Source organism: Parasteatoda tepidariorum, chromosome 8 (assembly GCF_043381705.1).
Source record: "Parasteatoda tepidariorum isolate YZ-2023 chromosome 8, CAS_Ptep_4.0, whole genome shotgun sequence".
Lineage (NCBI taxonomy): Eukaryota > Metazoa > Arthropoda > Arachnida > Araneae > Theridiidae > Parasteatoda > Parasteatoda tepidariorum.
The window spans coordinates 19,954,574-19,982,567 of record NC_092211.1 but is presented as its reverse complement, the minus strand read 5'-3'; the positions used below and the strand labels follow the sequence as shown (position 1 = coordinate 19,982,567).

General features: G+C 26.7%; 1 protein-coding gene across 2 annotated transcripts; it reads left to right on the top strand.

Annotated features, from left to right (window-relative positions):
- The first annotated feature begins 28 nt into the window (after nt 1–28).
- LOC107456981 (Rab escort protein) lies at nt 29–26,730 on the top strand. 2 transcript variants are annotated; one of them, XM_043052574.2, is made up of 17 exons: nt 29–248; nt 1,654–1,720; nt 5,033–5,105; nt 5,193–5,329; nt 6,447–6,592; nt 10,258–10,403; nt 11,033–11,149; nt 11,732–11,852; nt 14,712–14,827; nt 15,542–15,648; nt 16,844–16,957; nt 19,013–19,075; nt 19,233–19,290; nt 20,199–20,295; nt 22,543–22,638; nt 23,525–23,676; nt 25,833–26,730. In XM_043052574.2, the coding sequence occupies exons 1-17, from the start codon at nt 203–205 to the stop codon at nt 26,109–26,111; spliced, it is 1,935 nt and encodes a 644-aa protein (XP_042908508.1). In that variant the 5' UTR covers nt 29–202; the 3' UTR covers nt 26,112–26,730. The 2 variants fall into 2 exon arrangements, with proteins under 2 accessions (XP_042908508.1, XP_042908511.1); XM_043052577.2 differs by lacking the exon at nt 29–248 and adding an exon at nt 669–746.
- The last annotated feature ends 1,264 nt before the right edge of the window (nt 26,731–27,994 follow it).

Sequence of the window (27,994 nt, the reverse complement as noted above, 5' to 3'; positions counted from 1 at the left end):
GATAATAACTTGAAACAGAAATAGGCCGTTTCAAACGCCAAACCAAACAAAGTGAAAAGAAAAATTTCATTTTGTTGTCATCTCGATTTTGTGTATAAATGCAATCAGCTGTAATTCATTTTAATCTGTTAAGTAACTTTAAAACTACAAAAGATTAAGTAATTCATCTTAGAATTTAAACTTACCAAATTTAACGTTTGAAATGGATGATTTACCCACTAATTTTGATGTAATCGTAGTGGGTACAGGTAAATTGTTTACTTTTTTTAATTATTTAATTCGATTTGTATTAATAAACGCTATGAAGGAAAGATTCCGGTATTGGTACTTGAGCCAAAATTGTCGCCAAGTTTTAGTGACTTACAGGTGGTGGCATACAAGAAACTATAAAAAAACATATCAGAAAGGGGCCGTGTTCGAAGGGTAATGGGGTATTTCTGTGGTGTATCTGTTCGCGCTTACTGTCTTCATTGCGGCGTTAAACGACCTTTCTTTCTAATATTTAAAAAAAAAAAATTGCATGCATTTCAGTTTCGTTTTAGGGTAGTTAGCAGTTATGCCATCTAAGTTGCTATCCATAGATAATATATTTTCTTTTTAGTTTATGAGTGGCTACCTCCCGAAAATCGTCATAACTTTGTGATTATTTTGGATTGGATTATTTATATTGTCCCGATACCACTGTTTTGTTGTTTTCAAAGTTTGATGCCTTTTTTGGTTCAGATACCAATAATGAAATCTTCCCTGTAAGAGCCCAAAAATATTGTAAATATTTACGGATAACATAAAAATACTAGATTCATTTTGATTAAACAATACTATACTTACTAACAGAATATTTGTTGTTGTTAATGCAACTTATTTGTTTAATATATGTTTGTAAAAGTATAATTTTAATTAGTACATAAGTAAAAAAAATTAAATATAGCTATTACTTTGAATTAATAAAAGGTTGTCGTATTAATAAATAATATATGCCTAGGTCAATCTAAAATCTTTATGTTTTTTAATCGAAATAATGAGCTACAAAAGGAAATTAATATTTTTCAAAGAGATTCAATGAAATTTTTGTACCAGAAAGGTATGATTAATTAATTCTTAGGTGCCTTTTGAAAGAAATTGATCCACATTTCAAAGGGATCCTAATGCATTTTTGATTAACATTGTGAAGTAATCTACAGTTCTTTAATTTTTTTACCATAGATAATCAATTAAGTAAGAGTTTGAAGATTATGTCATTCTTCCAGGATTCTAGAAGGAATTCAGGATGTTTCACTTTTAATGGTAACATAAATGATAATAATAATAGCTTAAATAGTTTCTTTGAAACTTTTGTCAAATCAAATTATTATCATTATGTTGGAATGATGTACAGATGTTTTATGGATATTAAGGTAACATTTTACCTAAAAAATTGCAATTTTGACTTTATCTGTTTTTTTTAATGGAACTGTTACTGTAAGAGGGATCATAATTAAAAGGATAGACAGTAAAAGCTAATTTTTATCCTTATAAATTTTATTATTCGAGTAATTTTAAAAACTTAGTGAGGTGATTAGCTAAAACTTCATGTGTGAGATATAGGTATATAAAATATGTATAGTTTATATGGTAGTAATAAAGAAATCCTTACTCAATATCATAATATTTTAGGAATGCCAGAATGTATTATAGCTGCTGCAGCTGCTCGTGTTGGCAAGAAAGTTTTGCACATTGACAGGTAAAAAATTTTGTTTTCATTATAACATTTACTTGATGTTTTTATTTTAATTCAGTATCTGCATATTGTGTTAATCCAAACTCCATTCTTCTTTCTTTTTCTTTGAATCTTCCTCTTTTTTTTTCAAGACTTTATTCTTCATTTTCTTTTATTCATTTTTTTTTTTTTAAAAATGGTTTCTGTCAGTTGTTTTGCACATGCTTAAGAAATGCCTAACATTCTTGGCATTCTTATTAAAAATAATAAAACAATTAGACATTATTAAGGGTTTAATGTTACTAAAACATAAATATACTTTTCCTAATTTTTTGAAGATTTAAGTTAAACAAAACAAAAAAAGATTCTTTTGGATCTTAATTTTTTTATGTAATTTTATGACCTCTTTAAAAATTTTATATAATTTAAATTTATTACTGATACTTGAAATAATTATCCTTGTAGCAAACTTCTATGCTCAAGTTTTAGGGAAGATATTTTTTAGGTTTCTAGCCTGAAAAGGCTTTAGAGGAAAACAATCAATCAACAATGTTTCCATCATCATATTTGGCATGGCAGCCCTGAGTAAACCAAGGCCTTCTATAAAAGATTCCTCCATAGAAACCTATTTTTTGTCCTGGACTGCCAGTTTTTTACTTTCAATCACTGTAAGACAAAATTTGTAAATTTTGCTATTAGCCAGTTATAAAATTTTTAACAGTAGTCACTTCTTTAATATTTGGCCAAAATTTCAATAATTGAAAAAACTGTTAATATTAATAATTTAAGGCATTTATTTTTCAAATTTCTCAATGTAGGGCAAACATTACAAGGTTCATTTCTAAAGTGATGAAAAACTTTTAAGATGTAAGTTTTAAATAAGATTCAGAATATTATGTAATGATTGTAATTTAAAAAAAATATTACACATACAATGCAATCTTGACAACAACAAAAAAAAAAATTGTTTATTCTGCTCTATACCAGGCTCTTCTGACTCTGCTCTATCTGGTTCCCTAGTACCAAACAATCATTGTTTTAGCTTTCCTCTTTTCTAACTATTGAAGAGCTTTGACTTCACTAGTTGGAAAGTGAGTTTTTGATTTGTTTGTTCAATTAATGGCTTTAATTACAATCTTTTTAAATTATTGTATTCTTTTAGTTTAATATTATTCTATTTGATGCTTATAGTTCATATGATTAGTAATTGTGTTAAAAAAAAGTTACCTTCTTAAACACTTAATATTATCTATCCTAAATCTGAAGTGTGTGAAGAAAAAGATAATTCAATATCGAAAAAAGACACTTGCTTAATGTTCATTTTTCTAGTTATTGTTTTATTTGTCTGCAAAGTACTTATAGTATTATTACGGAATTTCATTTATTGAAGCTTTAGCTTTAAATGGGCACAAATAAGGACACCACAAATTAAAACTCTGTTAATTTATTCCTTTAAGATTTTACTTTAATATTATCATCTACAACTTTATCTTTTCTTTTTTTTTCCTGCCGATTTCTTCATTGGGTTCAGTATAAGCATCTGTTTTTACTTCTTTTGTGCTAAACTTAAGTATAATTGTGTGAAGCTCAAATTAAATTTAAACAATTTACAGTTTTTTTGTTCAACTTTATTGTATTTAATGTTTGTAAATTTTGTTAAATATATGTTATATTAAACTTAATTTTTACAATAATAATTTATTCCTGACTGTATGGCAGTGACAGGCATGTTTGAATATTTAATGGTAATGCTGCAGATTGACTCTGCAAATTTTACTACCAGGCTGTTTTTTATTTATTTATTTTTTATATACACATAGAAACCGCGGTTAAGCGCACATTCTTGGGACCGAAGAAATTGTCTGTTTGAGGCAAGGGTAAAATTATAACAAAGTTTAACACTGTAAATTGTTTTTTGAATATTTTCAAAGATGTATAGAAATAATTAAAGAATCTACAATTTACAAAGATATTTATTTAAATTTTTAAAAAAATTACGATAAGAAAGAATATATAAAAGAGTTTGATGTAAATACATAATTCTAGATTTAGCTACATATTACATAGAATTTAATTTTGCTATTAGCACTGATATTCAAATTAGACATATGATACCGAATAGGAGCTTTTAGTCCTCAGTTAGTTTCAATTCTTAGATTTACACCCCTAACAACTACCTATTCACTTGATAAGAAACGTGGTTTACCTTCTTGAAAGTAAACATCCCACGATTCACAGAAGAAAAAAGCAATGTATACCTGTAAGTCATGAGGACCCATGAAGTTTATTATTCACAATTGATCATCTATTAAGTGTCTGAATAAATATTTCATTTTTATAAACACCTCAAAGATTATACTTCTGTTCTCTTTTTTTACACTAGCAGTGTTAAATACAGTTTTCAAATTAATCCTAGAATTAAAGAAATTTTCAGTGGGGAAGAAGCAGCATTGAGAGCATTTACGATGTCATTTTAACTTGAGGGGTCGCATAACCTGTGTGCTCTAGATGAAAAGATCAAAAGATGCCCCTGTCCGAATTATTTCACAAATGCAGTATCATTTTCTCTTGTTTCTTTACAAAGATAAGGCAAGGTGACAAGAGTAAGATTGATTTTTTAGCAGAGAAATAGCTTAGCAAAATTTTTAGTTATTAATATTAAAATTTATATGCTTTAAAAATGGTGATAAGTTGCATTTTTTTCCTAAAATTTGAAGAAGAAATAGTTTTTTTCCCCTTCAAATTTAGAAAAAGTAGTGTCTGGATTGAAGAGATAGAAAATAACATTTCAGTGCAAAAATGACTGTCCGCATCCGGCTATGGGAGTATCCGCTTTGCGGAAAATTACATAATGGTTTATTCATAGAAGATTCCCAGGGACTTAAAAATATGTCCATATTGAGAGGTGTCCGTTTTGCAGGAGTGTCCCTAACTGGATGCTTCACTGTATTTAGTTTTCTGTTGTTTAATTTAAACATCAATTAAGTGCAATTTTTTAACATTTAAGCTAAACAAAAATATTCTTTCTTACAAGCTTTTAATGTTATTTTTGGGTTGCCAAACTTTAAAAGTATTATATATTATGAATTTTTTATTTTAATAACTGTTGAGTTATATAAGCAGAATTTTGCTGAAATAGTTTTTGAAAGCAGTTTTTTTCACTCATTGTTTTATTCCAACTGAGGTTGTACCATCAGCCAGCTCAGTTATATGGACTAATAAGAAAATTCTGATTATAAACAACTACATCTTTATATTATCAAAATGTTGTTCAAAAACTTGTATCTATTGAATTGGTGCTTTTATTTGCATTGAGAAATAATTTGCTATTTATAGGAATAACTATTATGGTGGGGATTGGGCTAGCTTCAGTTTTGATAAATTCCTAGACTGGATAAAAGAAACAGAGGTATGTCTCATTATTTATTGATAATTTAGCTCAAAATTGGATTTATATTTTTCTGTATAAATTAACAATATGTTTTTGACTTTTCAGGAAAATAATGAACACTCTGGAGAACTTAATAATACAGAGTCGTCTTTTATTCATTTATTAAAAGAAGAAGAAACTTTGGTTTTGTGTCCTTCTTTTTGCAAATCTATATTAAATTTGCATTCGCAATCACATATTAAGTATGATTATTTCTGCTGATTAATATTGATGTTCACAATATTTGTTAGTTATTCAATTAAATTTACGAAATATATATATTTTTAAAAATGTTTTAAATAATTATTAACATTAATTATTTTATGATTATAATTACTTAATATTATTTTGCTCATCATTGTTACAACAAGCTTGTTGCTTTAATAATAAATATTTCATTATTGTATTAGTCATAATACACAGTTGTCTCCATCTAACAACCTTGACAAAATATTTAGTTTAATTACCTCTGAATTTTTGCTAATTAACCTGATAAACAATGAGCTTGTATATTTATTTTAAGATTGTAAGATATATATTAGAATCTGAAGAATTTGATATATTTGGGTGAGGGAAAATGTGGAAAAGGAAAAACTTTTGCTGAAAATCCTGCTTTTTTATTTCTTTAAAGAAAGAACTTTTTTTTATTTCTCTAAAGAAACTGTTTTTAAAAAAAAGATCATAATTTTTTACTTAAACTTCTTTCCTTGAAAAAAAAAAAACATTATTTTTTTAACATAGCTGTGTTTTGTGGTCATTTATATTGATAAAACAATTTCAGATTAAACCCTTATTTGAAACTTTATGAAAATTTGTTTGCTGTAATTTTTGAATATTTTTTAACGATAATTATTATTTTGATTAAACTTTTGATCTAAAAATAAAAAGGTTTTTTTGCTAATGTGGTTATTGATAAACAGTTTTTATTTGTTCTTTAAAATGTTAGGAGTTATTTCAACTCTCTGAAATTGATTTATAAGTGTATTATTACTTGGATTATAATAATATTTTACCATATAATTTGATACTAATGATCATGACTTGATAGTAATGATGATGAATTTTATTTAGAGGGATGCATACGACTTAAATATTTTCATACTTTTGTGTAAGATTTTATTGATGTTTTTAGTCAACTGATGTTATTCACTCGTTTTCTTAACTAATAAATTGCACTTTTATAATTTTTTTTTGAATTGTTTCTTAATGTAATTAAAGAAAACTTATGGATTCTTTTCTTTAGAAATTAATTTTGAACTTTGGGAAAATTATTTTCAATTTATCGACTAAATTATTATGAAATTATTTAATTTTCATTAGAGACTCTGTTGAGGAAGTTGCATCATCTAATACTGCTTCTAATACTGAAACAAGTCCTGCTCTATCTGAAGATAGCACTACAGAAAATAGTCCGGTGACTGCACAAAATGATAATGTGGAAACTGAGTCAAGTAATGAAATTACAGGTGTATGTTGTTGCTATTTCACAATTCAATCTCTTCTTAATTATTTTCTCTTGTGTCAGGTATAATATTTACAATTTATCGTTTTTCAAACATAGGATTCAAAAATATGTACGAACTTTTTTCCACGATTTGCATGATTGTAAGTGAATTTTGTGTACTTATTACAAAAGTCAGTGTTTGCTATAATGCTTTATTAATTTGATATTGAATTTTAAATTTTATTTCTGTCTAATAGAGAGTTTCTTTTTTTTTTCTCTTTACAAGTATAATCTCCTTTTAAATTTGGGAAATGTTTGACCAAAAAATAAATATCTAGTTTTTGACTAAACTTTACATTTTGTTTTGTGAGACCATCTTGAACAAGTTCTTCTGGTGTATCTGAAAATCATGACATGCACTGCTATAGCATAGTAGCATTCCACACAGATCATAGATCCACATTTTTGGATCAATATGACCTCTTTCTGAAATGACCCAACTTCTTGCTCTTTAATATGCCTGTCAACATTATCTACTGGCCATAGGGGGCACTTTTCCAGACACAATTTAATATCTGAAACTTTTTTTATCAAGGTCTTGCAGGTCAGGGTGTAAAGTTAATGAATAATCTTGAATACTTTGAGTAGAGATAAATTTATTAACAAACATGAAGACATGTTCACTTAGTTCTTTTCTTTAATTTTTGTGACTTATACTCTTTATTTAACATATGTTACGGTAACTTGGAAGAGAATGTGTATAGTGCGCAAAATGAAATATTGGACAACTTTGAATGATTTTTGATTAGATCTTCACGTTTTAGGACTCTATCTTAGTGGTTCGAGGGGCTAACCACAAATATGCTAATTATTAGTGCTGATGATATTTTAAATTACGAAATCAGACACATACTTTCTCTGATTGAACATACCTTTTTTTGACGAATTCGGATTTCTGACAACCGAAACATCATCCTAATAGTTTGGTCAGGAGAGCAGTCCAAAGTTTGGACCCCTTAATGTTAATTTGTGTGTATTACGACAAATCTCAAGAACTTTTTTAAGTGACTGGACAGAAATTTTGCACACAATTATGAAATTAATTTATCTATAGATAATCTCATGCTAAAAACAACTATTAGTAAATATTGTAATATATGTAATTTTTTACATCATTTTAAAGAATGCAATTTTACATGGAAAATTACAAAGCTTTAGCAGAATTGGTCGAATAGTTCCTGAAAAATTAAATTTTAAAGAACTGTTATTTTTAAAATTCAATTTCTGTGGAACTCCCAAGCAATTTCTTTCAAAGGAAGTAAAATTTGTATGCCTTACAATTCAAAATTTTCAGTACAAATTTGCAGGCATTGAAGGTATTTATCTTTTGATACTAAAACTTATGTTCTTAACTTACAGATGTTCAACACAAAACAATAAATCAATGAAAATAATAATTAAAAATTATTTTTGGCTTGGACTTATCTTTGGATAAAGGAATTTTATAATTGTGTGCAAAAATTTTTCGATTAGCTCAAAGAAACTCTTGAGATATGGCGAAATACTCAGAAAGTAAAATGAACATTAATAGGTTAAAAACTTTGACCGCTCTCATTAAACTATAGTCATATTTCCCGGATTGCAATTACCTCCTCTATTTTGGGGATCAGAAATTCAAATCAGTCCATAGAAAAGTAAGTTTATTCAGATAACATATGTTTTTGTCTCTCATTTCGCAACTTAAAATATTGTCTGCACTATTTAACTAGCATTATTAAGATCACCTTTTTGAACTATTAAGATTGAGTCCTTTAACATGAAGGTCTGATATTATATCAAAAGTTATTCAGTGTGATCCATTTTTTTAAAATTTTGTGTGCTGTACATAGTGACATAATGTTAAATAAGTAGTATAGTAAAACCTCTGAAGAATGGCCCCTTTTGGAACTGTGCCTATGGGATAGCTATTAAGAGGTAGCTACTGTTTAGAGTTATAAACAAATTGGCCTGAAAATTTGCAAACAACATCCAATGGACCCTTGGGGGCTCAGAGGATAGACCGTTTGCCTTCCAATGAGATGAACTAAGTTTGAATGCCAGCTATGGCTGGTCGATGCGAATCCCGCACCCTGCTTGCACTGAGCACTGTGCTGACAGCAAATATCCTCCATGGTAGACGGATCATGGGTCAGAGTCCCCTTGCTGCCAAGCTAACCATGGGAGGAGTTCATGCATGTAATGCATATGCGGATTAGTTCCCTCAAAAAGTCCTCCACGAAGGCAAATTTCTCCCAATACTTGATCCAGGAGTTTTCTTGTCTTCTGAATTGGGTTCAAAATTACAAGGCTACAAAATTGAACATTAGTAGTTGTAAACCCAAAAATTGGGTCAGCTGTTTAACAATAGTTGTAAAATATAAAAAAACAAAACAACATCCAGCAACAAACATTAATAGTTAACTTACTTATCAGCAGTTAGCTTTAATTATCATTATTATAATCCATTATAATGATCATTTTTTTAAAAATGTCGTTAATTTACATTTTACCACTGACATATAATGAAGTTAACTCTCGGGGGCTGATTCCTTTTTTACTATTCTCAATAACTTTTTTTTTAATGTTCAAAATATGTGCTTGTAATAATCCCACATATTTTAATTTGTCATTTGCAAAAGTTTTTAATCCAAGCATTCACTCCTTCAATGTCTAGAGCTTAAAGAAAAAATGAAATTACTCAAGAAATACTGGTTAGACGCATGTTCACATTATTTCTTTCCCGAAAGTGCTGGCAATTTCTATGAACTGCTTAAATTGAAGGCTGACCAATGATTAATCAAGAATTACTGCTCAAGGTTGCTGTGATGTCTGCAGACCACCCATGAAAGATGCACCCTTATCTGTAGAAGCATAATTAAATTGTCAAAACTATGTTTGACTTCTGTATGAATGTTTATTTTATTTTATAACCGTTGTTGAAAAGCCGGAATATGAATGTTTATAATTTTCAAGAAAAAAATACTCCTTTTAATCTTGTGGACTGCTCTTGAAAGATGCAACTTATCTACAGTAGGTGTAATTGAACAGCCAAATCTATGATTGACTATTGTATTAATGCATAAAAATTGTTTACAAAGATTTGAATGTGATGACCGATGGGGAAAAATATGTTTAGCAATGATCAGTTAAAACTATTACAGACAAGAGATGAAAAATTGAAAAAAAAGTTGACTAAGATAACCCTGATACAAAATTTATTTTGACAAAGTGTGGCGTTTATTCAGAAATCACTGTTCAGAGGTTCTCAGTTATGTAAATCCTATGGAAGACGTTCAGTACCATAAACATATCGCCATTCTTCGAAGGTTACAGCTGTTTAGAGGAAGTTGTTAATGGAGATTTCACTATATTTTATTTAACATAGAAAAATTCAACAGTTTTACTGTACAGAAAGTTAAGGAAATTTTACTCAGTTAAGTGGAATAAATTAAGAGTTTTTCTAATTATTGATTTTTGATTATTTTCTGATTATTCAATATATTTTTTTACTTTGCTATTAGTAAGTTATTGAATGGATATCAGTGTTAATGTTACCATTGTTCATAGCTCCCAAGTTTCGATCTGAGCGTAATCACATTCGATAAGTAAATCACATTCTTCTTATTAATAAGTTGTTTCCGTTCCCAGAAGCAGAAAACCAAGCACCTAATCCTGAAAGTGTTCCTGTGGAGGACGCTTCTATGCTACCACAGATTCAAATCGCACACCAAGAATGGACTCTTGCTTCATTTATGGAAAATCGTAGAAAGTTTAATATTGATTTATCTCCTAAGGTAAAGTTATGCTTTTTTTTTTTACATCATGTATAAGTCTTGTTGTAGCATCAGCTTTTTTCAAATTATACATTCAACTACAATAGGTTGAGGAATTCACTTAGCTTTATCTTTTATTACATGTAATTCTGAAAAAAATATTAATGATTTGTATCTTCATTAATACTACTTTTAGTTAAATCTACTGATTTTATTTAAGTCAAATTATTTATTTAACTTTGCAAAGTTTTAATTTGTCTTAATTTAAAAGTATCATTTATACTATTTAAAAACTGTTTACATATGTTCCATTTAACTTATTCAATTGTTAGTTTTAAATTTATGAAAGCAAATTTGTTTTTATCAAAAGTGTTTTTACCAGAACTTGAAGTTCCCCTTTTTAACGAAATAAAAATTAAGCAACTTGAATGCTCAAATATCTTCCAAATTAACTTTTTAACCTATTTTTCAAATTATAACCTTCATCAATATTGGCATTTAGCTTCAGAGGCATTTAGTTCTATTAGGAAGCATTCAGGATTGACATTTAATTCTATTATAGCATATTATTCATTATTGTTTTGATAAATATTGTTCTGTTTATTTATGAGTATGGTAATACCAATAATAATTTTATTTTTATTTTATAGATAATGTTTTCTAGAGGGTCGCTTGTTGAATTGCTGATATCATCGAATATTGCTCGTTATGCAGAATTTCAGTGTATTAATAGAGTACTGACTTATATAAATGGCCATATAGAGCAAGTGAGTATAATAGCATATAATTTTGGAGTTGCTTAATTTTGTATTAAAATCTCTTAATTTATAAAAAACATTAAATATTGAATTCTTTAGTTTTTTTGGTCAAAATTTTTTTGTTGCATTTCTTATTTTCTGTAACTAATTTGATCTGTGAGCAAATAAATGTCCACAATTTTTTTTAATTTTAAATAATTTCATTTCTATAATAAGTGCACTGGTCAGTACTTCATGATCTAAGATATAATCATAGTGCTAACAATTTATATAATTAATTGTATGAACCATTTTCCAATTTTACTATTGCTGGAATTGTATAATAAGCGTGAAGATCAGCATAATTTTTTCTGCGATTGAACAAAAACATAACATATACTACATTGTTTTACTTGCTAAATTGGGTACTGGGCTTTGGATGATAAATAAATTATTGTTTTTATTCTTTACTAATCTATAAAGTCATATCTTGTAGACCTACATGTAATTACTGGCTTACAGAATCAAATTGGTCTAAAAAATAGCAATATTTTTATTTAAATAATGATGTTTATGTATAGATATCATATCATTTTGTAAATTTCATAATAGGTTCCTTGTTCTAGAGCAGATGTTTTCAGCACTAAAAATGTAAGTGTTGTTGAAAAAAGAATGCTGATGAAATTTTTGACTTTTTGCCTAAAATTTGAAGAACAAGAGGAAGAGTATAAAGGTAAAATTAATAAAATTTTTGAAATGTTTGCTGCATTCCTTTTCACTCTGAATCAGAGCATAGGGCTTCTGTCATGGCTTTCCATCTCACTCTATTATTGGCCAGATATTTTGAATCTATTCATGTCTTTCCTATTGTTTTCAATTAGTTTACAATCGTCCTGTGCCAAGTATTATTTGGTCTTCCTCTTTTCCTATTGCCCTGAGGGTTCCAATCAAAAATTTGTTGTACTTCAGGTTTACGTAGAACATGACCAATCCATTTCCATTTACGTTTTTTTAATTTCCAGATCAATTGGTTTCTGTTTTGCTTTTCTAAGGATTTCTGCACTACAAATTTTATGGAACCACTTGATAAACAAGATTCTTCTTAAACAGTTCTTAATGAATACTTGAAATTTTTTAATGTTATTTTTATTGCTGTGCCATGTCCCAGAGCCATATAGTAGGACATATGTAACTTTACTATTGAAAATTCTAGTTTTTGTTGAATTTGTTATGTTTCTGTTTTTCCAGAATTTATTGAGAATAGCATAACTTTTTCAGACTTTGTTTATAATTATATTTCCAAGATACATAATGAACAGGCAAAATCTTTGTAAAATAGTTATTGTGTTAATATAAAAAAAATTAAATTTTACTTAATAGTTTTTTTTAAACTAGAAAGTTCCAGGGCTGATTATGCTTCGGAAAAAATCCGGATTTTTCGCTAACAGTGATCCGGAAGTTTTTGGAGATCGAAGGTCTAGACGTTTCAAAAAATCATTAATCACAGAAGTTTCCGGAAATCAAATTTTCAAAGGTGGAACTTAAAAACACAGTTTATTTTATTTGTTTGTAAGGGAGAGCCAGAGAGATACTTTATAAGCTTATATTCATGATTAATATTCATTTTTTATCAGTAAATAGTTGTTATAATCATAAACTCAAGAAAGAAAGACATATTTGTAAATTTTAATTACTTCTCCAGGTCATCATAGGTATGTGTAAATGGTATAGGTATGTTTAAAATTTTAAATATATTTTAAGTAAACTAAGAAATATTGAAAAAAAGGAAAAAAAAAAACCTTGTTTAAATTTTTTTTCTGATTATTCAATTTAAACTGGTTTTTTTTAAAAAAAAAAAACTCTAGAAATTTTTCCGGAATTTTGACTTGGGCTCACAATCTTCCCTGAAGTTCTTATTATTGCAAAAAGTTGATACTTTTCAGGGTGATAAATTTATGAAATATGATTTATGTTCGGTTGCTAATTATTTTTACGATTTGCATTGTGTGTTTGGATTTGCTAAATCTTGGCATGCTAATCCACATTGTTTCGCTAACTATGTCTTATTTGATAAAAATATTACTTCTAGATTGCAGTAAACTGCTGCTTAAGACTGTTATATCATGAGGCTTAAAATGTAAACAAATTTTTCTGCATTTATATTTTATGTTAGAAATAGATTATGAAGAAATTCTATAATTTTACTCACAAACCTCTATGATTACTTAATAATAGTGTTTGTTACTTCAAATAGATTTTTTACATCAAAATTAAAAATTATTCAAATAAAAAGTTTTTTGTTGTTGTGGTGTATTTATACAAATTTAGTTTCTGTTTTTATTAAGATAAAAATTTTAACATAATAGGGGTAGAGCCCTTTCCACTTGCATAATGTTGTTGTTCATAACATGTTTGGTAAGTTCATAACTGTGATAATTTTGTTTACCAAAAAGGCTTTATATAGAGAATGCAGCTCACATGATTTTGTGTGTGGAGTATTTGTGAACTACCTAATCATTTAGTAAAAATAATTAAAAAAATATTTTAAAACAAATGTTGTTCTGTTGCAAAATCAGTGAATTTAACTTTGGTCAAAAATTTCATTTTTCATATTATTTTAAGGTCATACCTTTAATCTATTGTATAATACCATCTCTACAAAATGTGATAATTACTATCTAGTACAAAGTAAGATCACATGATAAAATAATAAAAATATCTACGAATCGCATTTAATTTTCATTGATAAGCTAAATTTGAAATGAAAGAAAAAAAACTTAAAACGATATATTGGCAAGTACAGATCCATACATTTAAAGGAATATTAATTGATTATATCTTTTTTTAATACATTTTATTACAGTACAGAACCCGTTATCCGGAATTCAGAAAACCAAAAAACCGGAACGAAATTCGATAAATTTTCCCGCCATATTTAAAAAAACAAATTTTCCTCATGACATTTTGGGATTTTTCTTTCTTTTTTGAAAGATGTTTACCTTACAATCATTTTGGAAATAATCATTAGTGTATTACTTCATCGTTTTTTCTTCTTTTTAAGATTATTACCTAATAATTTTTTTTAGTTGGGTTTAACAATAAAAAAAAAACGGCTTTTTGCAGCGATTCAGAAAACCGGAAAAATCAGTTATCCGGAATAGCGATGGTCCCGATCGTTCCGGATAATCGGTTCCCTACTGTAGCTCCAAGCTAATGTCAGTTGTTACATATCTGTAGTTGTATTGTTGAGTGAAGATCACATCATGTGATTTGCTTGTCCAATAAGAATATTGGAACTTGTGGTTATTTTATTAGATTTTTATATATGATAAATAAAATTTCCCTTATAAAACTTGTTTTTATGCAATTAGTTTTATTATCTGAAACAGCATTTTCCATATTTCGTGGACATCATTCTTTGAGGGGAAAAAAATAACTCTTTTTAGCACCTAAACTTTTTTAATATATAAAGTCTTTATGTATTATATTTAAAAGCTAATAAGTTTTTCATGATTATATTGAAGTCACATATTCTTCTACATTTCAAAAATATTTTAAATCTTGAGAATATTGAAAATGAACATTTTTGTAGGGTTTGAAGATAAGCTGTTTGTTGACTTTCTTAGATCAAAAAAACTGACTTCAAATGTGGAGCATTACATTATACATGCCATTGCAATGGTTTCAGAAACTTGTAATACCATTCAGGTAAAATATTATTGTTTATAATACTATCAAAAATATATTGTATTGTTTAAAATCTTTTATTATGTTGATTAGCATATTATTAAATGTCAAATTTTTATGTAGCTTTTTTTTTTTAATTTTGTCATTTAAAAATTTTTTATAGCATTTGATACATTTAACAATGCTTAAAGTGGTAATTATTTTGTTAACAATTTTATAATTCATTCATAATTATTACATATTTCATTTCTTATTAAGTATTTCATTTTGATTTTTAATTTTATTAATTATTATTTATTTCCTTACATCAAAAGTTGAAAGTATAAAATATGACAAAAAAATGTTACATGCTTTTAGAAATACAGCAACAAAATTTTAATAATCAAATCATGATTATAGTAATACTCAAAACTGGAGGGAAAAAAATCAGATACTTATCTAGTTTTCCATTTATTGAAGACTCTATTTTAGAAATTTAGTTGATTTTTTGCTTTTATTTATTAATATATTTATTTTCTTGGCAGTTCAGTTATATTTAAACTTTTTAATAATTTAACTTGCATTTTTTGTCAGTAGAAAAAAAAAACTCTTTATCTAATGCTGTAGTGTTGGAAAATGATGTATAAAGGAGAAACATCCTTACAAATTGCTTGTAATGGCATCTGTGTTCTGAAATTGTGTTTCCTAGATTAAAAATTACCATTTTAAAGTTTAATAAACTTTGTCCTATTCTAGGGTCTTAAAGCTACGCAAAAGTTTTTGCAGTCCCTGGGAAGGTATGGAAACAGTCCTTTTTTGTGTACTTGCTATGGAAGTGCTGAATTACCTCAATGCTTTTGTAGGTGAGGCAATTTTACGCTTAATATTTTTCTCTGTATTCTTTCTTCAATTTCATAATATTACATATTTCACTGTTGCTGAAGTTTCGATGAGTAATTGTTTAAATGAAATTTGTTTTTAAGTTTGAGAGATTGTGGGGAAGGATAAAAACTGGCGCATTCTTAAACACTCCGTAAAAAATTCAAATCAAAAGTGATTTTTAAACAGCCATCACTCTCAATAGAGGAACATTATTAGCTGTTTATCAAAATAGGCTTTATCAAAAATTAAGCCAAACATAAGATAAAGGATTGTCAATTCTGAAATAATTTGGCGAAAGGTAAAGGTTGCAAATTTGTGACAAATATTTAACAGACTTGATTTTTTATTCTAATACTGCAAACCCTTGTTGATAAAAAATATGTTTACAACATTTGATTTTCGTTCTTGTGTGTTTACATGTGGAAAAAAAGTTTATGATTATTTTTATTAAGAAAATAATTAGAAAATAACATGTAAGTTTAAGGATTAAATGAAATTATGAAAGCTAGGAATTATTTGATACTTATTTTGGTATGACAATGATAAATAGAATATTTAATAAACAATAGAAATCTGCATAAATGGAACCTAACTTCAAATTTTGTTGCTTTTTTTCACAAATAATTTTATCAAAATGAATGGTGATTTTGTCTAAAGCTTCAAGCTTTTCTGTTCAGCCAATTTTTATATAGGTATATATAGTGTTGGTACAAAAATAATAGAAATATGATGACTTTTAGCATTTTAAATACTGACTAAAGTACTGATGTTTTTAATACATGAGTTGTATTGAGAATAAAGAGACATCGGAATTCAAAGGTATATTTCTATGCAATATTTTATTAAAGCAACCCATGTTTTGGTGTAGTTTATAAAACATATGATTCATACAACATCAATTTGCATTAAGCAGGTTACCTCACTGTTGCTGTGTTAAACTATTTAAAATTAATCTAATTGACTTGATTAAAGTGAATTTGAGTTAAGTCAAGTGAGTTTAATTTTTTTAGTCAAAATTTATATAAATATTGGTAAAATTAAGTTGTATTAAAAAATATACTTGAATATTCTTAGTTATTACAATGGTTTCTGTTGAAATAGAGGTAATCATAGTTTTTATAAATGCAAGCAGATGTATAAAAGTTAATTTATTTATTAAATTATGTTTGTTTACAGATTATGTGCTGTTTATGAAGGTATGTATTACCTCAAAAGAAAACCAGAAGCCATTATTTTAAAGAATAACCGGTGCTGTGGAACAGTTTCTATGGGACAAAGAATAGATTGTCAGTAAGTGACAATTCATTTAGAAATTTTATCAATTATTTTCTTTTTTTTTCATCATAAGGAATTTATGCAGAAAGTTTCTTAAAATGTACATATAATAAATTAAAATAAAACTTGTTCTTTATTTTAAATTGAATATAATATTTTCATGGTCTTAAGTACTGGGTATTCCCCATTTCTATAATTCTCTTGAAACTATTGAGGTCTAATTAATAGTAGTTGTAGATATTATTCTCTACCTTGAATTTCACACTTATCTTCTTGGATGTGCTACTCATTTATCAGTACTACAGGAAGAAATCAAGAAATGTTTTTGTGGTGTATAAGGTACCCAGATTGAGAATTAAGACTCCCTGATTTGTAAGAGTCACATCTTTTTATATTTTCTTTAATATATTCTATTCAAACATATCTTTTCAAGCAATGTAGTATCTATTAAGTATTTAAGCATTTAACTGATTACTTTTATTGAATTTTCTTTAATAAACTTTTCTTACCTTGTGTTGCTTCTGAGAATCACTCATTTTGTGGATTTTCCTGAGTTTCTTTTTTTTTAAAGATTATTTTGCTGTTATTTAACATAACAATACTGCTTTTCTGCTAACTGCAATTTTTATATCATTCACTAATATTTCCCCCTTTTTTTCATTCTTTCTGTAAGAGAGAGATTGTCATTTAAATGCTAGTTAACTGTGCTAGCAGAAAAATTTTGAGGTTTGGTAATTTCCTTATTATTATTTATGTGAAAAAGAAAGAAATTTAAAAAAAATTTCGAATTGAAAATAAAATTCCTTTTTATATGTATCAAATATAATGGAAATTAAAGGGAAAATGCTTAAAAGCTTCTTTTGTCCAAACAAAGTGAAAAAAAAAACATATGTATATTTTTATCCATTTAAAAAGAATCTTAAATTAGCAAGTTATCACAAACTTAACATAATCACTGATTGATCTCCCAGTAAAATTTTAAATAACTTTCTAGACTTTACCATGTTTTATCTAATAATGTTTTATGTGAATAGAAATTTTTTTTTTTTTCAAAATAGGAAAATCCGATACAGAAAATTATTTTAGACTAAGTAGTAGGAACTAAATACAAATAATATAAATTTATTGTTTCTGTATAATTTTTATCTTTATATTTTGGCAAAGTTAATATAGAGACTGTAAAATTATATCATATCCTTTATGTTTTCACATAACTAACAAGCTCTCAACAGTAGTGTCAAGTTTTGTAGATTGAAGAAGTTGATGATTACTATTAGTTTGATGTAGGTAGTATTAGTAGAATATTTATCCTGAAAATGATGATTAATACCAGTTGAAGAATCATGGTTTTTTGTGGGAAACAGTGCTTCAAAAAATATGTTGATGAATCACTTTAAGAAATTATTATTACCCATTTGTCTAATTATTCTGTCTAATCAAATTGTGAAGATAAACAAATATAGTGAAGAATCAAATTATGATAAATCATAATAATTAAAAAAACGTTTTATTTTAGAAATATATGTAGCTCCAAAATAAAAAGGATTCATCATATTTACTATACATATGATTTATTAAATATAAAAAAATTTTGAAAATGGTCTGGATGGAGGGGCTGCTAAGCTAAACCTCACAAGACACTTCTATCTAGCAAGGTATCAAAAATGTGAGGGCCATGCGTGTGTTAACATAGTTTTTGCTAAGGAAAGTTTGGGAATCCATGTATTGGTTATTAATTGGTTTAATTTATTGTGAATGCTCTTTTTCTTGCCTTAAACAGTCAAATGTGTTAGGGGAAAAGAAAGTGAGAAATAATAACAAATTTTAATGAATTCAAAACATTAGCAACCATAAAACGGTTTTTCAAATTCTTTGCTAATATGTTAGGCAAATGTAGAGGGAATCTCTAAATATAGATTTTATTCTGCACTCATTTCAAGGTTGTGATATAAAAAAGATTACAGATTATATTAATGATTTTTATTTAATGAAAAAGGATTAAACAAGATATTTTGGTTTTTAAATATTAGGAAATATGTTATTTCAGCATGACAAATTCATATTTTTCAGATATCTTATTATGGAATCAAGTTATGCTGCGCAACAGTTCTATTCCACTGATTCATTGCAAAGGTATTTAATTTTACCTGTTATAAATATTGTTTTATTTATAGAATGTGAAATTTTATGATTCGTGTGATGTTCTTTGCATTAAATGTTTTAAAATTGTGGCTTGTATGTTGCTCTAGAATGATACATTGTTTTATTTATTTAAGCCTCTTTCTTTCAGCCTTTCTAGGGCTGTTCTTATAACAGATTCTTCTCTCTGTCCTTCAGAGAAAAAAGAAGTATGTATCAGTTCTATCGATTTAAAAAATATTTTTATTTAAACATCACTTTAAGCATTACCATATATAAGCATGAATATTTAAAAAAAATTGAAATATTATTTCTTTTCTTTTTGTTTTTCAAGACTTATTATAAATAGGCGTTTGTAACCTGCTCACTGGATGCATCTAATTTGAGTCTAATGTTGTATGTGTGATACTCTTTTAAAAATGTAGTTTGAAAAGAAGAGGAAAATATATGCTTCCTGTGAAAAGTTTCATTTATATGTATGTGGGTACTATTACATTTCTTGAAACAATTACCACTGTTTCTATATTAGTATATCTGCTATCACAATGCATATAGTACCTATTACCGTTTCTGGTGTAAATGATAATTTGTTAATTTCTTTACTGCAAATGGATATCTTTATTGATCCTGAAATGGAATACTGCCTAGATTTCTCTTGTATGTATCAAAACCAAAGATAAGTTTAGAAAATGGAGAGAAAAAATTTAAAACAAAAATATTGAATAGAATTTAAATGAGTTATTTTGAAAATTTACATACACAATTATAAGTTTTAAAGCAGTTTGAAGATACAACAGGAATTAAATTAAATTTAATTATGAACTAATGGATATAACCCCAGAAAGACGCATGCTTAAATATTCATTTGTGTTAATTGAAAAGACATGGCAATAATAATAATATAAAAATTATATAACAGAGTTATAATTTTTTATACAAACTTTTTAATCTTTATTTTTTTATTAAATAGGTTTCTAATAAGATATGCTTTTTTTTTGTCATGGGAAGGGTATAAGGACTAAGGAATTTAATATATTGAATCAAAACTCAACACTTCCCATTATTAGTAATGTAGTTTTCATTAAATCAAATCTTTATTATTTATTTTTCTTATTAGAATACATTGTTGAGATTTCCACCCAGAGATGACATGAAGAACCCTGTTACAATTTTGGAGCTCAGTTCAAAGAACTATGTCTGTCCAGAAGATTTATGTATGTATAAATAATTATAGTGTTTTTGTTATGATCGGGGGTGATTGTGCTACGGAAAAATCCGGATTTCCGGAATTTTCGCTAGCAGTGATCCGGAAGTTTCCGGAAATCGAAGGTCCAAACGTTTAGAAAAATCATTGATCACAGAAGTTTCCGGAAATCAAATTTTCAAAGGTGGAACTTAAAAACACAGTTTATTTTATGGGTTTGTAAGGAAGAGCCAGAGAGATACTTTATAAGCTTATATGTATGATTAATATTAATTTTTTATCAGTAAATAGTTGTTATAATCATAAACTCAAGAAAGAAAGACATATTTGTAAATTTTAATTACTTCTCCAGGTCATCATAGGTCTATGTAAATGGTATAGGTATGTGTAAAATTTTAAATATATTTTAAGTAAACTAAGAAATATTGAGAAAAAGGAGAAAAGGAAATTTTCCAGTATTTTGACATGGGCTCACAATCACCCCTGTATGATTATAGTGTATAATTATAGTGTTTTGTTAAATATGAGATTTTTTTTCTGATGTAAATTATTAAAAAAACTGTTTTGCAAAAAAAAAAAAGTTACAATATTTATATTATTTGGAGTAATGTTTTAATTAGTCAAATATTTACTCAAAGTTATAAATGCATTTCTAAAAAATTAAGTAGAGCATTGTATTTTTTTTAACTAATATTGTTGTTCCATTTGTTATTTTATTTTAAAGTAAATATTCCATTGCCTTACATCATTTCACGCTTCTGTGGCAGATAGGGCAATGAGCTTCTTGTAACAGTCTTATCAATCTGAACCTGCTTCTTAAATCGGTCATTAAGTAGCTCACCTGAAAGTGTCTGTCTTGTAAAATCATACCATGAAAGGAAATTTTTGGTTTTCCTTTTATTCTCGTGGTAAAGTGGGTGCTGTTTGCATGAGACCAGGTGGCATCTTTGCAAGACATGATTCAAATGTCTTTTTTTTTCTCCACATCTTTGTTTAAGGGACAGCCATGCTATTTTTGTTGTTTTTAATTATTATTATTTTTTTTTTGGTCCAATATAATTGGAGAATTTTTGGAATGCTTCAATTTTGTCACATACACACTTCAATTTTGTCACAATTTTGCTCACATGCAAACAAAAATAGTAATGATTTTGCTGAAATTTGAATTTTCTGGTTGTTTTGAAAGTTTATAAATCTAAAGACTTTTGTAGCATTTAATAGTGAATAAGGCTTGTGTATATTGCTAAAATATTATTGTATAAACGATTGTTTTTGCATATAATTTACTTATATTTTGTTTTTATTATTAGTGAAAATACATTGCAGTGTTTTTGTGAAGGAGATATTTCTGAAGAATTTAATAATAACACTATTGTAAACTCGAAGCATAATATTATTGTCTACAATGCACAATAATATTGTAGATATCATTTATTGATAAAACTATTTGAATTATAAATGATTTAAACTTAATGAAAAAACCGAAAAGCTCTTCGTATTTTGTTTAAATAACATATTCATACTAATTTTTTTTTTAAAGTTTCGAAAAAAATCAGTAGCTTATCAGTTATGTACTTATTATTGGTATATATTGTAATACCTTAGCTATTTTGAAAGATATTATAACCATTCACAAAACCTTAAAGTTGCCACTTTACCTCTTCTTCCTCTATATTCTTTATTCTCTTTGGTATAATAATTTGTTGTTTGTAAAATTTTTAAGAATTTTCCCTCATAACAAACATGCTTCATAAATATTAATATATTTGTATTCGTCTAAAGATTATGGAAGGTATGCTTAACTATATGCCTGGATTAAACAATTTTTGATTTTAAAACATCAAAAAAAAATTTTTTTGTAATGTAAATCTCTAAAATTAATATTATAAATATGTGATGGCACTATGGTTAAGACATAAAGCTATTAATATGATTGGCCAGAATTTGAACTTTGGTGGTGGCTTGAAGTTCACCCAGATGAAAAGACTCAATGCTGACCACATTGCTATACATAATATTGTGAAGCCTTAATGCAAACCTTGATACAATAATTTGTTGCAGAAGTGCTTTGTGCTTTACATTAAATATTTATATTTATTAACATTTCTTGTGGCAGCTTTTTTAGATTATAGATAATATCAAAGCTGCATAGTATTCTCAGGCTTGGTGCCTACCAGGGAGGATAGTTTTTTTCTTTATTATGCATTGGTCGAACTTCATTCAATATCCTTTAAAATTAAAATTTTATTCATTTCAGATATTGTATACATGTATTGTCGATCATCAAGCCAAACAGCTGAGGAAGATTTGGAACCTATTATCAATTTATTATTCAAAAAGGAAAACAGTGGAGGTAATCATGATTATATTGATGTTTTTAACTATGAAAATGACCATAATGTCACATTAGTTTCCCTATATGTAGAAAACTATTTAGTTGAATCTATTTTTAAAAACTATTTAAAATTCATACAAATGTATTTTAAGATGTAAAGAGAATAAAATAAATCTAGAATAAAATAACTGTTTCAAATTTTTAAAAAAAAGCAGTAGTTAAAAAAATATTTAGTCTAACACAGTTTAATTTAGTATCGGCCTCACTTGGATGTTCCGTAGACAGAAACACTACTAGGACATATGTGTCCTGTTTAAAGAGAGGACATATGTCCAAGCCCCTCCCCCCAATCACCCATAAAGTTAATTTTTTATTTTATTTTGACAGAATATTGTTATTTTTAACTTATTTGATCTATTAAATTCGTAATTTGTCTTTTTATCAGAAAAGAAAAAATAGGTCCTGAGAAGTTTAATTTTCTTTAAATTTTGAACAAGCTTTATTCTTTCTCCCTATTTGTTATTATTGTTTATTTAGTTTTAAAAAATTAATTTAGCAAAATTATAAATTTATTTTAGTATCGAAATAGTATTGTAATATTTATTTTTGAAACTTACAATGATTTTTTGCTGTACAAACTTATGATGAGAGTAGTTTTTTTATGTATTGGGAATGTTAAATCATGCAGTGTAATTTTAGACAAAGCCAAATGATACCATATTAAGAAATTGATCATGATTAAAATGGTCCGTTGCTTTATAAATTAAATATTATTAGTGTATTTTCTTAATAATGCCTCCTATTAGTTAAAGATAAATAACTTAAGTTATAAAATAAAATCAATTTTTAAAATATTAGTTCTATCTTTTGTAATCAGATTATATTTTATACCTTTATTTGTTAGATTCTCAAGAAAGCAAGCCTAATTTATTGTGGAGTGTTTTCTTCAATCAACGGGATACGTCAACCATAAATCTGAATTCTCACACACCTGAAGGTGTTTTTCTGACGTCCTCCCCAGACATAGAACTGGATTATGAACATGCTGTTAAAGAGGTGAGTAGCTGACAAACCATAATAAGCTAAATTCAATTTCTTTGGAGGGATGTTACTTTATTTAAATTATTGCTTTTCCCAACTGCAGATACTTATATAAATACCCTTGATATAATTGTATGCTAACTATTAAAACTCAAAAGATTACACTATTATTCATGTAGCTAAGATAAATAATATAGCTAGTGTATTTTTGTAACAGATTCTTTAAGATATTGATTGCATCTGTCTCATTAGAAGAAAGTTTATGGAAACAAGCAAATTTCAACATGTTTGCTTGTTAAAGGAGAATTTTAAACTTTTTCAATAAAGAATTAAATTTTCACTGAGACTTGACACTTTTCTTGCTGACAACTTCAAAAAGCAATTTTCATATGATACGAAAATATCCTTGATGAAATTAAGTTATGTTCATAACAGAACTTAAACAGTATGAAACAGTTTTTTTTAAATATTTCTTGTGTATCTGCTATTGGGTCATAATTTTCTTTCCCTCTTAGATCAATGAACAGGGGATATTCCTCTCTCATTCTTTTAAATACATATCTAATACCCAGTTGATTATAGAACTTCTGTTCAAGTGGCTATAATCAATCACAATTTGCTTAAATATCTGGAAAAAAATTTAATTTCTGTTAAAAAGATTTATGTAATTTTAACTTCTAAATCCTTAATTCAGGGTTCAAACGGAGATCAGAAGAAGAAATCCAAGGAGTTCAAAATTTTACTCCGAAACTTATCAAAAATTTAAAAACTTTGTTTAAAAGATAACTAGACAGTCTTTTTTTAAAATTAAAAAGCAGTTATTATAAGAACTTGTAAAAATGTATATTTTGTATAAGATATTTTTTTTAGCCTTTTTGAAATAGATTTCGACTTTGTCAAACTTAATCAAGAAAAATAAATAAAGTTATCACTTTCACACATAAATACATTTTCCAGTTTCAAATATTCTAATAAACCTTGTTAAAGTACATAGTACAGATGTTAAAGATTAACATAAAAACCTACCAATCTTATATTTTTAAATTTGAATACATAAGAAAATCTAAGGCAATTCATAAAAAAAAAAAAATCACAGTAAATCATTAAGTAAGTTTGCTTGTAACATGTTAAATTAAAATTATTTGCTGTTTTTTTTTTTTGTTCTAACTGTTGCAATTAAATTTTTTTTCTTTTGAAGTTTTTCTTAAACTATTAGATTTTGACAGCTAAGTTATATCGTTTCGTTTCCCTGCATGGGCAGCAAATTCATCAGCAGACTTAGTAAGTTCATCTATGCAACACAATGATCTAAGGAGTTTCTAAGGACTAATTGGAAATCTAAGTAGTTCCAAGTACTCCTTGGAGATCTTTTTATTTCCAAGGAGTCTGTACGAACCTGTTGTATACTAACTATTAAAAGTTAAAAGATTATTCGATTATTATTTTATTTAGATGTAGCTAAGGTAAATAATATAGCTAGTATATTTTCGTAACAGATTCTTTAAGAAATTGATTGTATCCGTCTCATTAGAAGAATGTTACTGGGAACAAAAAGAAAAAACAGCAAAGTTTAACATGTTTGCTTGTTAAAGGAGAATTTTAATCATTTTCATTAAAGAATAGAATTTTCACTGAGACTTGACACTTTTTTTGCAGACAACTTCAAAAAGCAATTTTCAAGAAGAATATGAAAATATACTTGATAACACCAATGAACAGGGAGAAAAAAAAGGGGGAAATTCATCACTTTTTCTTTTATATATATATCTAATACCTGGATGCTTATTGAACTTGAAGTTCTTCTGTTCAAGTGGTTATAATCAATCACAATCTGCTTAAATATCTAAAAAACATTAAATTCTTGTTAAAAAGATANGAGTGGTTATAATCAATCACAATTTGTTTAAATATCTGAAAAAAATTAAATTTCTGTTAAAAAATGTTTATGTAATTTTAACTGCTAAATCCTTTACTCTATAACTGTGTTCTTACATCTGAAATCTAGTTAAATTAGGGTTAGCAATAAATGAGCTTGACAGTTTATAAAATAAAATTATAAAAATTCTTGTTAGACTAAAAAATTTGAATGCAGTCACTATATAACTTTTTATAATGATTTTCATTTTAATGTATCCTGCACATACATGATACGCTGATGAATCTTCTTCTAGGCTCAAACCATTTTTGAAACTATGTATCCAGGAGAAGAGTTTTTACCAAGGGCTCCTGATCCTGAGGATATTCTAATTGAGAGTCATAATAATCCTGGTGATGAGGAGAATGTTGGGAAGATTGAAAACGATGTCAGCGAAAGTGAAGAAAATAAAGAAAACCACGAGGAAGGTGATGAAAACAAAGAAAATGATGATTGCGCAGAGAATAAAGAGAATGATTATAGTGCACAAAGTGAAAATCAGTTGAACCGTGAAACTGGTGAACATAATAACTAGATTTTTTATAAGTTCTATATACTATTTAAGAATGCGGTGTGATCTTTCTAATATTCATACATGCTTTACTTGCATATGTGGGCCTTAATGATGCAATAGTAGAAAATATGCTTTAAATGATGAAGAAAAAAATAAGATTTCAGTATGTGTAAATAACTTCATGCAATATTGTACTATCTTTGAAATTAATTAGAATGTATTGAAAAATAATTTTGTAAAAATTAAAGTTAACGTAATTTTAGTTAAATGTTTTGAACCATTTCTGCCATGACATTTACTGTAAGTGCAACTTATATGTATAGTCTTTTTGTTTTTAATATTCTTATAAAATTTTATTTATTTTAATGTAAGAGCATGGTTTTTTTTATTTGAAATGTATTGAAAACTATTATTCTTTTTCTCATTATGGCAGAAAAAGTGGTGATGTATCTAATTTATTTAAATTTTTTCATAATGCAATCTTTGCATTATAAGCTTGTGCATATTGTATATTTTTTTACATGATCAAATTTTTGTAATTTGCATTGATTTTTATTTAATTCATAATAATTATTTATTTAAATTTTTTAATCGTATAAATGTTCTATTTTTTTGTATAATAATAAAGTATAAAATATGACATATCTTGAAAACTTTTTAATAAAAATGCTTTAAATCAATATCATTCAAAAAAAAATATTCCATTAACACCTTATTTTAAATAATATTAATTCGTGTTGTATATTTTATTTTACCATGCATATCTTTTGTGATTTTTTATATATTTCTTATTTAAAATTGTAAGATTTTATTTTTAAAACTAAATATATTTATTTATTGGGGCAATCGAAAGACAAATTAACTGCTTAAGCTTTTTTTCTTCTATTAAATAAAATTTATGTATCTAATAAATATTTTTTTCTAATTTATAGGGGTAATCAAATGACTTCTCGATCCATTCCATTTTTTGTGTTTTGACATTAGTTAAATTAGGATTTCATAAATACATCTTTTAGATAAGCTAATGAGTAATAATATTATTTTAAACTAACTTAATACTGTAAATATCTCTTTTTTTTAAAAAATTTTCACACAATATTGATAATATAAATTAGTACAAAAAATCAAGTTTTGTTATTAGATAAATAAGGAAAACAAAATCTGATATTTTATAAGTACTTACATTTTGGTGTGATTTATTACAATAATAAACTTGCTTCTTCTTATTTGCTATTTTAACCCCACTCAATTTGACTTTATTTTTAGTATTTTCATTTAATGTGACATTGGTGGAATATTAGAAGAAAAGGGGGGCATTCAAATATTATGTAAACATTCTTGTGACCATTTGAGACTCCTCCTCCCCCATTGTTAGCAAATGTGAACAATTGGGTGCGTTTGTAATATTTGAACAATCCCAATGCACCTAAATCTAAAATCAAATAAGTTTTCGATTACAATTTTTTTTTGCTATTTAACTATTATCTTTGTAAAATAAATGAGTATCTTTTAAAACAAAAGTTAATATTAGATAATAATATTTTGTTTAAACAGACTGAAATTATTAACTTCTTATTAAGTATTCATTGTATTAATTATTCATTTTAACATAAATTGTCGTGCAGGAAAGTGGGTATAAGTAGTTCTGAAAGGACTTGCGTCGCAGTTGTGAGCACTTTCTGCTTTAATGCATCACTTCTCACGCAGTATTGGTAATTATAATTTACATAATTCCCCTTTACATTCGTTTAAAAAGCGTTTCAAGAAGCGATGAGGGAATTAATAAATGAATTAATTATAATTTTCTTTCTATTAACTTTTACTTACTTACTCTTTTTATGTTATATCCACTTGAGAGATTAAATTTTTAGTTATAAGTTTTCAAATTATTTCTAGTTTAATTT